At 38.4% G+C, this 11,377-nt stretch overlaps 1 protein-coding gene across 2 annotated transcripts; it reads left to right on the top strand.

The window, feature by feature from the left end:
- Nucleotides 1–419: 419 nt before the first annotated feature.
- Nucleotides 420–8,839, top strand: edn3b (endothelin 3b). 2 transcript variants are annotated; one of them, XM_061736436.1, is made up of 5 exons: nucleotides 420–533; nucleotides 696–831; nucleotides 964–1,156; nucleotides 4,387–4,539; nucleotides 5,041–8,839. In XM_061736436.1, exons 2-5 carry the CDS (start codon nucleotides 765–767, stop codon nucleotides 5,093–5,095), a joined length of 468 nt encoding a protein of 155 aa, XP_061592420.1. In that variant the 5' UTR covers nucleotides 420–533; nucleotides 696–764; the 3' UTR covers nucleotides 5,096–8,839. The 2 variants fall into 2 exon arrangements, with proteins under 2 accessions (XP_061592420.1, XP_061592419.1); XM_061736435.1 differs by having other exon boundaries at nucleotides 426–831.
- Nucleotides 8,840–11,377: the final 2,538 nt, after the last annotated feature.

Below are 11,377 nucleotides of genomic sequence, written 5' to 3'. Positions count from 1 at the left end.
TTTGTCAAGTATTACATTATCAGTTTTGGAAGAAAAAAAAAGACCCACCTGAAAATGTAATAAATTCCCAATAATGTAATAAGGTATTACATTATCGGTAAAAATGTTATTACAATATCAGTCAGGATATTTTATTACATTATTGGTGAAGTTATTACATTATTGGGTTTTATTACATTTTCGATTGAGTTAAGTGCAAATTTTATTACATTTTCAGGCGTTATTACATGTTCAGGATATTATTACAGGGTGCTACAGAGCTGCCCAGTCCTGCTCTGCAGCCTGCTGCTGCTGCTGCTGCTGCTGCTGCATGTGACTCAGCAGCTACATAAGCAGCCAGGAGCGCTAGGGGAGGTGTGGGCGTGGACCCGTGACTCTCTAAAGCCCTATACCTTAGTTTGGGGCTTTTAGAAGGTGGAGGGAAACTGACGTTCATCGTTCCTGTCTTCGCCACAAAGAGCACATTTGCATTGAGACTAAGAGGATTTACAGTTTACATTAAGAAGACAATTTCCTTTGACTCCGATGCGCAGGTAACAGCTTTCTGACAGGTTATTCATCTGAGAGGGAAGTGCGCAACAATTATCCTCCCAGCTATTTCATTTATTTATTACTTATTTACTATTTACTTTATTACTTTATTTTTTTATTTTTTATTTTTATTTTTTCTTCCTGGACTATGTAAACTGCTGAAGGACTTTCCCTAAAGTTAACGGATATGCATCCTCACCCAGCTATGACTGATTTGGGGACTATTTGACAAGATGAAGATGATGCCGTTCCACGCAAGAATCATGCTCATCAAAATATTGGCACTGATTCTCTTACAAGGTAGATTTTTATTTCTTAAAAATAGTGTATAATGATTGCAATACAAAGAAAATACAATTGTACACTGTTCTTAAATTTAAAAATGTATATCTAGTGCTGATTTGGTTTCTTTTTGCTCTTTGATACATGAAGGTGTGTTGGCGTCCCCTGTGCAGCCTGAGCGGGACTCCAGGAGCCTCCCGGGCTCCAAGCTGTTTGGCTCCCGGGATTCACAGCTGTCTGAGGGCGCAAAGTCCAGACAAAAGCGCTGCACCTGTTATTCCTACACGGATAAGGAGTGCGTCTACTACTGCCACTTGGATATCATCTGGATTAACACCCCCGAGTAAGAACTGCAGTTAAGCATGCAAAAACAAACAGTCTGTTTTTTTTTTTTTTTTTTTTTTTCAAGTATTGTGGGAGGTTTGTGCAAGCATCACCATGCTGGCATTCGCTGCTTGTCTGAGGATAAAGGGAAGCAATTAAATCGCCGATTGGCCTGTGGCGGGTTTGACGGTCCCTAAAAGGAATCATTCAGTGAAAACAACGCGCAGTCGAGTCACACCCGGTAGTCTAATCCGTCCGGAGGCGCCACAAGCTTCACGGTTCAAGTGATGACAAGCCCCAACGGAGCAACCTGCCCGGCTACAGTTCAAAATCGCTTTTTATTTCCTTTTCAGTGATTGGCATCGTAGATTGCACGCACTTTTACATGCGTGGCGTATCGTGTAAAGCCTGAATTATGGTTGCGCGTTAAATCGACGCAGAGCTTTCGCCGTAGGGTACGCGGCGACGCGCGCCGTACGTTGCGCGTCGCCGCATACCCTACGCCGTAGGTTTTGCGTTGGTTTAACGCGGAACCATAAATCAGCCTTAAATCTAATTGTTTAATGATACTGCAATTAACCTCCAGCAGAAAGAACGCCTGCGACTAAAACTTGTACTCTAAGAACTGAATTTATTGCAAAGTTATTACCGAAATAGGATCATATTATTAGCAATTAAGATGAAAAAATAGTTTGGAGCGCCTGTAATGTAGGAAAACGCCGTTTTAAAATTGGCCGTCCTCCAAGTAGGAGGTCGCGGGTTCGAGCCCCATCCATTCCCAGCAAAGATAAATGCTTTTACCGCACATTTTAAGCAACAGGGTATAATCAAAACATGGTTGAGGAGGAACTATAGTCTATAAGTGGCTTAAGTTATAACCACATACAACATGCTGGGGGCAAAGATGCTATCAAAGGTGAATATGTGTTCATTTACTTCATATAAACTGTTACAACCAGAAAGTACTAAATAAGATTAACATTTGTCTGACAGCTGTGCGATCAGGATTGCAACAGCTCTCTTTTTGGTTTGGTTTTTGGCAGGTAAATTATCCACAGCGCTGCTGTAGATCTTGTCTCTCTCTGTGCCATGGAGTCTTCTCCTCGCATAATCTTAGAATGACTCCTCCACAATAAAATTAGAGCTCCCCCGGGAACAAACCATCTGTTGAACAACTTATCTTGCTGAGATAGCTCTTTGAGGTAGTGATTTGGTTCTGGATGTAATTTTCTGGTTGTTGTTATGTGTCTTCGCTTGACAGATGATAATTTGAACACATGAAGCACACAGCAATTTAATACAAAACGATAGCTAAAGCTGACACAGGCTTAAAAAAAAAAAAAAAGGTTTCTTCAAAAATATCGGCTCCTAGTAGATTAACATTTCAAAGAAGAGGTTGAGAGGCTTGGAAGGCAATGAAAGAGAAATCTGTCATGCAAAGATAAATGTTATGGTGTGGAGAAAGAATTGTCCTCATGGTAGAGTTTAAATTGTATCAACCAACACTTTGCCACATTTTCCTCCCCTCTGGTATTGTGTAGTAAATTTGCCCTTAATTGTACTTTTTGTTACACAGTAGATGCCTTGGAATTACCCACAATTTAAATTCATAAACTTTTCATGCATGGCTTGTGATAGGCCTATAACAACAAACATCAGGAAAGGCAGCACAATGAAGGTATTGTTGTTAAAGGTTGCAGTCATTTTATTGGTTTACCACACAAAACCCTCGTTTTTCGATCACTAGGAGTCAGAGGCCTGTATAAAGGACTAGTAGCAAGAAGTGTTTAACATTCCTGTCCTCATGCTGCCGCTGCAGGTGGTGAAGAACCATGAAAAGTAAAGGATACTTTTGGATATCATTCAAATGGACAGTTTACGCCAAACCGAATCCACAAAATGTGGTGGACATGTGGGCAGGCATACTGCAGAAAAGTTACAATACCATAAAATGTAACTTAGTTTGAAAGCAGAAAAACAAACATTCTTCTCTTTTTTTAAAAGCTTCTGTTGCACACTGCCTCAGATGAAGAACTCACTTTATTACTGCATGGCATGTTGGGACAAACTGGCATACTTGAAATACTGAGCTGGGTATTGACACACACAGAAAAGTTAGAACAAAAGTAGCAAATCTATTTCTCAATATGCATCTAAATACTGTGAGAACCTGCAACAAAGAACAAGGGAAGCTGCCACCTTCCTCTCATCCTGGCAGCATCCTTACCCATAACACTCCAGAGCAGGTTGCTTTTCAGATGACTTTTGTTAGAAGTCACTTTCAAGTGATAGTGTGTACAAGAGCGGAATGATCTCACCTCAATGCCACTTGTAGCACTTAAGTTACTTTACCATCAACAGATTACTTTGAGCTATATTACGAGTGAACAGGTAGAAAGCCACTTGGTACTTTGAGGTGTAGAGTTGCAAACTGGCAGGACCGAAAGAGCAGGCAAACAAGTCAAAGTGGAAGCAGCAGGCGGGATGTCAACAGCGCTTCAGGTATTCAATCAGACGCAAGCAGCACGCAGTCTGACATATTCTGACAAGCCCATGAACGAAAGCAATTCATCTGTCAATTGATCTTAATTTCTAACTGCAAATGTTGCATATTTGGCCTCATGGGCAAAATTTTTCTGAACAACACGTGCTGGGATACTTAACAGCACACTCTTTATCTCCTGACTTTTAAGACCTCACAAGCTACAAGCAAAAAAAAAAGAAGATTTTTTTTATTTGATGGTGATTTATTTATATAAGTCAATCACAGATGTTTGAAAAGAGATGAAACAAAAGAGGGGAAAATGCCAATCTGACAGTGAAAATGTTGGTGTCCAGATGAGAGAATTGGCAAAGATGTACGTTTCTGACTTCATAATGTTGATCTATGGAAGTCCACTGTCAGGGTTTTTATTCCCCTTTCAACACCCGTTCTGGTCTGGCTGCCTTTATGTTTTTCCACGATCAGGTCCTGCTAGTCATTTAACTAAAACCAACTGTTTCAAAGGTGTTACAACTTCTAAAGGCCAAGACACAGACCCACAGCAGAAAGCAAAACCCTCACTTGTTTCAGGGTGACCACATCTGTCTAACATATCACTAGAACTTTTATCATTAAAAAAGAAACGGTTATAAAATAGTGTTTAAAATGTCACCACCTTATAGGAAGCAGAAAAATCTGATACATGAATTAACATTTTGCAATGGCACTGTTTGTAATACCAGGCTACTGTTTGCTCTTCATCTTAGGCGTACTGTGCCCTATGGTATGTCCAGCTACAGAGGACACCAGAGAAGGAGACGCGCCGTCGGAGGACGAACGTCCGAAAGTGACGGGCTAAACACACCACGCTGCATTTGTGTCGTGGCTGATAAAGAGTGCCAGGACTTTTGTCTTTCAAAGTAAGCCTGCTTTTCTTTATCAAATATTTATAAAGTAGATTTTTCTTAAATCATATTATGGGTATAATTATGTGAATCGATCAGCTGTTTTATTTGGAAATGAAAAGCAGTTTCAGATTGTAAGGAAACACTGTTTTTTATTTTTGTTTGTTGGTTTTTTAAGGATATTTTGATCTTCTCCAATATTAAGTAATTGTTCTAGGAATGTATTTGCTTAAAAACCTAATATATGTTTAAAAGGCATATATCCTGTAGAAAGGTTATCCAGACAATCATGGTTCAGTTTCGGTTGAGTAAATCTGTCAACTGTGTTTTATTGTTTCACTGTTAGATAACACTAGGTGAATGAGTGCAGTCCCACACTGTGGAGCACATTGTTGGACATTAAGGCCACTTTGAATCTAATTATTCATTTTAAAAAGCTCCCTGTACATTAGATGTTAAATTCCTGAATGATTCGTTTAAAATTTCAGACTTAATTTGCAATTATTTTTTTCCAAGCTCCAGTCAAACTCTGTCAAGCAAGAGTCTGCACAGAGTCCCCGGCCTCGGATGACAGTTTTCACACCTTCCCCATCTTCTGGTCCTTCTTCTTGGGTGAATGGACCCTCCTCTCCTCTGCAGCCCCTTCCCCTTCCCACTCCGTTTGGCACCTTGCCTCCCAGGTACACAGTCGAGTGAAGAACTTCGGAGCTGAACACTGCCAACATTCCTCAAAACTCTTGGAACATGTTCCATCAAGCCAAGTGGATTCAAGAACTCTACAGCAGATTTGATGCAGATCCCTTGAGGCTGTTCCCCTTTCAGTGCCCTCCTGAGAGCAGCGTGGGGATTACTTTCCCCCATATTAACAATATTTTAGTATACTGGCCTTGCATATGTCATGCATAAGACTAACTCTTTGGTTTCATACCTGGTGTTGTGGACTACTCTTGGCAAAATCTGTTAAGCAATACAATCATTTCCTATCTTTTAAAAAATGGAAAGCAAAGACAATTCCACAAAACTGTGAGGGAAGCAAAAAGTTTCCTGAGGATCTGTGGAAAGCATGCGTGAGACCTAACATTGCAATATTTGGGCATTAAAAGCACTAAAAAGTGCAAACAAATACAGGGGTAAGCGTTTGACCCCATATCGTCTGAATTTATGTGACAGTATTATTGATCCATGAATTTGTCAGATTATGTAAAGTCTTTATGGGAAGTGTTGACTGTTAAGTTTCATATATACTTTTACGACAAGGATGACCATACTCCCTGTTATTTTACAACTGGCAAACATCACACCTGTATTTGCTGTGCCCAACTCAAGCCAGTGTAAAAATGTTCGTACAGTATTTTTCAGGTGTGTATTTCTTCTACTTTAATAGTAAAGTAAAGCTGATGATGTTCTATTTTTTTGTTTCTGACATGGACAAAAATGCGGTTGGCATGTGTTGAAAAAACAAGAAAAAATGTTTGTGAACAGCTGCACTCTGAATTTCATGTACCGTAATATTATATTTGTGAGTAATCGAAAAGATATGCAGCCTATTAGTCGAGGATTAAACGTACTGTCTCTTCATTGTATCAAATTAATAAGATGTGCTACTAACTAAAAATAACATACACCACCAGCCCCACCAGCAACCCCCCCCCCCCGAATTTCCTTCTCCCGGAAGGCTTGCGTCCTCCCATCAGCCAGTAACTAAATCACTGAAATACTTCAGTTTCCTTCGACCAGTGCAGAGAAGTGATTGCACCTTGAGAAAGTTTCATTACTTTGGAGAAAGATTTCTCATTTCACAAAACAACTACAGTGTAAATTGATAATATGATTAACAATGTAGATAAACGTTTGTGTGGATAGTGTGTTTTTTTGGCAGGAAACATGGTATCTTAGTCATCCAAACTGCTCGTAAAATTCCGTATTTGTTTGGTCACCGTATGCTGTTTAAAAATGCTAAAAAACTAAGTTTTATTACATTAGAAAAGAAAATGTAATGAATCCAGTACGTGGACAGGTATTAATTGGTGGTTCTGAGCTTATTTGCAGCTACAGTACATGTCACTGAGAGAATTATATGAGAATGTTAAGACAAAACATCGCTGCTTTTTCCTTTAAACATATAGGCTTAAACTGGAGTTTTAGTGTTTTTTCTTTCTGTATTATCAGGTGCAGTAGGGAATTTGGTACATGCACCTGTCGTAATTGCCACATCTGTGTGTTTGTTTGTGGGTGAGAGAGGGAAACTAGCTGGTGTTTACACCCAACCCAAGATTTCTTGTTAGGAGTTGTGTCTGGACTCTGGTTTGGTCACTGTGAAATGTTATCCACGATTATCTGTTACACATTTAATAAGTTCTCTGGCTCAATATTGAATGGTTTGTCTTTTTGGAAGGTGCACTACCCCTTCAACCCAAAGATCTTATCTAGATTCCTCCAGAATCCTCCAGAATAACATGCAGTCTTCTTTCCTGAAGTTTATTTAAGGTTAAAGCATCATCCCAAGGCCACCCTGATGGATCTGAAACATTCCTCTATTAACATCTCAAAATAGACCAGCGGACACTGCACAGGGCTAATTTTTGCTTCACCGAGATGGGTACACACAGGCTTGCTTAAACTTTCCAAAAGCTTAGGTTGACAGAGGAAAAGGGTTTTAGTCCCTAACGCAACCCAATCTCCCAACAGAATGAGTAATAGCTATACTGATCCATAAAAACTCAATTACCATGTTTTTCTGAATAAATTCCCTCTGTAAATGCAGTAACACAGCTTAAATGTTGCTACATGACGATATCATTGTTAGCATGTACTATTAAAGTCTTTCTAAAGAACTTTCATGATCAAGTCATCACACAAGACTTAGCACATGTTTGATAGTGATGGTTTGGACATACAGAAGGAGGAGAAAGAGTGAGGCAATGCATTACTCTGTTTGCTTCCATGCATGACACCATGGGTTGACATGGGTTATCTACACACTTTTGTACTCAGCTCTCTGTTTTGAATGGTTACGCTTATAGTTCATAATTATGGTGTGGGTTAGAAGAAAATGCATGGTTAGTTCTTACACGTGTTAATATTCCATGGACCACATACAGTACCATCATCTCTAGTCATAGAACGTAAAACTGCTATGTTTTCAAAATGTAGACCAACATACAATACCTATTACACACTTTCTCATGAGACTGGGTTAAAAAGTGCATTTTAGATGATATTAAAGTAAATAAGACACGTTCACCACCGAAAACATGGTAGCAGCAGCATAATGCTTTGACTCTTTAGGGAATTTCAAGAAATTCCCCAGAAAATAAACTTGGCCTTGGGATGTGTTGGACCTTCCGACAGGACATTACAGCTGACCTGATCGGATGATGGTTAATAGAGAACAGTGTCAACCAGGCACAGTCTGGACATAGCCCTCAACCAGAATGACAATCAAAACGTTTGTTAGTGTAAATAAACCCTTTAATTCTCTTGGTTGCAACAAAATAATTCTTTGCCACATATTATGGATAAGTAGTATGAACCCTTCTGAACTTCACATTAGCATTTCTTGGTCATATCTATCACGAAATCAGACCTATCTCATGCCATTAAAAAAGAAGTCTTCAGAAAGCTGTTAATCATTTAAAAAGTCCCTATAAATCAAAGTGGAGCATGGCGTTGAATAATTTTGAGATTAAAATGAGAGAAAGATCTAGCCATCTCAAATATGAAATCAATTTGAATATAACAATGGAATCAACACTCTTGTGAAACTTGTTTACTTTGAAGAAGCTATTTCTACAAGATCATCTCTATTGGTATGCATAACCTTCATGTTTATAGTTTTCATAAAATGTCCTGGAAACCTCTGTCCAAAAGTACGTGAAGAAAAAAAATATATACAAGGTCACAAGTTTTGTACAGTCATTTTCAAAAGTACCCCTTTTTTTAAATTTCAAATGTTTATCTATCAGGATATAAATGACCATAAGCTGTTAAGTCATGGGGTGTACTTAGTTTTTCACTTTTTCTTTCTAAATTATATCCCTTTGTTCAATGAATGATGACATGTGTTATGTGTTCTTCATCTGAGGTTACATCTACCACATTTTAAGGCCTGATGAAGACCAGATGATTTTTTTTTTCTTAAATTATTTTTTGTTGTCCTGATACACAAAACTTAAAACATGTAAAAGGGGGTACTAACTTTGAATGTGACTGCATATATTTTAACGGTGTATCTCCTTTTATACAATGTATAGCATGTATCTATGACTTGTATATACATTCATGGTTCACATATTTATATATTTTAAGATTTTGACACGTATATCAAGAACATATAAATAAATAGATGTGAAATTAGTGATGGTGCGCAGCATGTTATTTATCTATCTTCCAACATGAAAAGGCGGAGGGGGTTGGGACATTACAAACAATATGAAAAAGAATTTTAAAAAGTAAGAAGTCAACTTGAGTCAACTTCGGTGGCATAACTGGATATTATTTGTTTCTCTTCCTGGCCTTGCTACAGATGGATGCTATATTTCCCCCTATAGGCTTAATGATGTGTAAAGTAAAGAAGCAATAGTTTTCTGTATAAATTGTACTTTGGACCTTTAATGAACAAATGAAAAACACATACAGGGCTTTGTTGAACCATACATACATCTTTTTATTTTAGGTCTTTAGAACATTTTTGTTCTGTATATATCTTCTCTTACACAACACAGGAAAGTCATTTTGGAAGGAGAGATACACAGGAACAGCCCCCCTTCCACATGTTTTAACGTCCCTTTCTTCCTGTAAACAAGCCTTAAGGTGCGCCACAGCTGGGGGTCATTACTTTGACGGGTCAAGACTTCTGGCAAGTCAGTCCATCATCTGAACTTTCTTCCTCTGCAGTCATGACTCTGCGATGTGCCCAGAAGGGCAACGTCTCATGCATGAATGCCTCTGGAAGGCATGTGCTTTTGAAGGCAGCATATGCTGCTCTGAAATTTGAATTTATGTCTTTTTTTCTGCATTAATGCAGCAATAACAGAAATATAAATGACCCTCCCAAGGGTATGGTTACAACCTCTTACCTCTTACCTTATTCTTTTTTTTCTTCTTTTTTTTAAAGTCTGGATAACTGACTTGTTTAACCATGTTTCCATTGTGTTGGTGCAGCCCAGAAATCAACATCCTCCCATGGAAAGTTTAACATCAGGATTCCTTTTTGAGCTCTTACCGTGTCCTTTACTCGTGTGTTGATATCGGCAACTGATTCAGGGTTGTCCGACGCATCATTGATCATAAATATTCACTTTAGACCTGCATCCTTGCCCTCTACACACTAAACTCCCTCCAGAATCTTTAAAACATCTAATGACACTTTTACAACCCAGATGGAAAATAATGCAAATCTCAGCCAATATTTCTTTAAGGAATTTTACGTTTAAACAATGATTTCATAGTTAGTCATTGCTCGTCCTAACTGGTCCAGGTCTCAACTTTTTTTACACTGTGTTGCTGGTCTAAAATGGGGGAACTGATTCTATTTCAACAACAAAAAACACATTCTGAGAAATGAACTGCCAAGATGCCCACTCATAAGCTGTGCAAACCCACCCTTGATGTTATTAAATATTTGATTCGTAGTCTGCATTTTTTTCTTACAAGCGGAGAAATAGAACAAATAAGACAATAAACTGGTACAAATCTGCACAGAAGAAAAGATACGCAGCAAATTGAAACGATTCCCCTGCTGTTAGCTATCTTCTCATCTCCAGATGGCAAATTCATTATTTTCTTGGTAATTTGCTCATTTGTCTGTGATTTGTACAAAACAGAAAATTACTATGTGATCAGGAGCTTACTTTCTAATTGCCTCGAGATAATGTCTTTTTGTTTTCTCAAGATCAAGAAAAAAAATCTCATTATGAGAAGGAAAAAAAAACATTGCTTTTCTCTGCTTGTGTGATTTTTCATTAGCTCAAAAAGGACTGTAGCAACTTCTATTTTTTCTCCCCATTATTTGCTTACAAATCTGCAGAATTCTGTTATTATTTGCATTTTTGTCTTGAAAACACCTTTTCCCATTATAAAGGCAATATGAGATTGACTGGATCTTTGAAACTAATACCACTTATCAAGCTGGAATGTTGCGCTAAGTCCAGCCTAAATAAGCCTACCCTGGAGCCTCAGTGTAAACCCAATGCAGTCAGCAAACCTTTATTCCCACAGTACACCCTGGGAAATGTTTTTGTGCAGACATCCTGAACATGCAAAGGCAGGTTCAGGGCCCCAGTCACAGCTTAAACCTTGTAGATTGTGCTCTGGTCTGGTGACTACATGGACCACATGTAACAGTTTTATGTAAATATATTTAAGTTTGCATTTAGGTTATAAAACATCAAGTACAGAGAAGCAGCTGTTTTAAATGTACTTGGCCCAGTCACAGTCACACTGATACTTTTTCTAAAGTAAAATAAATTAAAGGTAAGTTGAAATATAATATGTTCATACTTTTAATTCCTTTTTTTCCTGAGGAGGTGTATTGTTTGGTCATCCTCATATGTAATGTTTTTCTTAGCAGAATGTAGCACACACTTCCTGCTACAACTGCGTACAAGTGTTTTTTTGCTGCTACAGTAATCAACTCCAGTCTGATCGCTAGATCTCCGCTCTGTCCGTTCTGCAGAGATCTGCATAGCAGGTTTAATATACTTTTGCAACTGATCTAACCGACTTGCCCTGCTTGTGACCTCATCAGATGACGGTTTTATAAGACTGTCTGGCACACTTCTATCAGTTTTTCTTTTCCACGCTCATTGGCATTTAGGAAAATTCTTAAAATCAACAAGGTGTTTTTCAGTTT

The sequence above is a fragment of the Cololabis saira genome, chromosome 12 (assembly GCF_033807715.1).
Source record: "Cololabis saira isolate AMF1-May2022 chromosome 12, fColSai1.1, whole genome shotgun sequence".
NCBI lineage: Eukaryota > Metazoa > Chordata > Actinopteri > Beloniformes > Belonidae > Cololabis > Cololabis saira.
Note: the sequence above shows the minus strand (reverse complement) of the source record. Positions and strands in the feature narration are given on the sequence as shown.

Coding starts and splice junctions, on each gene's coding strand:
- edn3b (XM_061736436.1), top strand. CDS start 765: ATGAAGATGATGCCGTTCCACGCAAGAATCATGCTCATCAAAATATTG. Junction 832..963: donor GGCACTGATTCTCTTACAAG/GTAGATTTTTAT, acceptor TGATACATGAAG/GTGTGTTGGCGTCCCCTGTG. Junction 1,157..4,386: donor ATCTGGATTAACACCCCCGA/GTAAGAACTGCA, acceptor TCTTCATCTTAG/GCGTACTGTGCCCTATGGTA.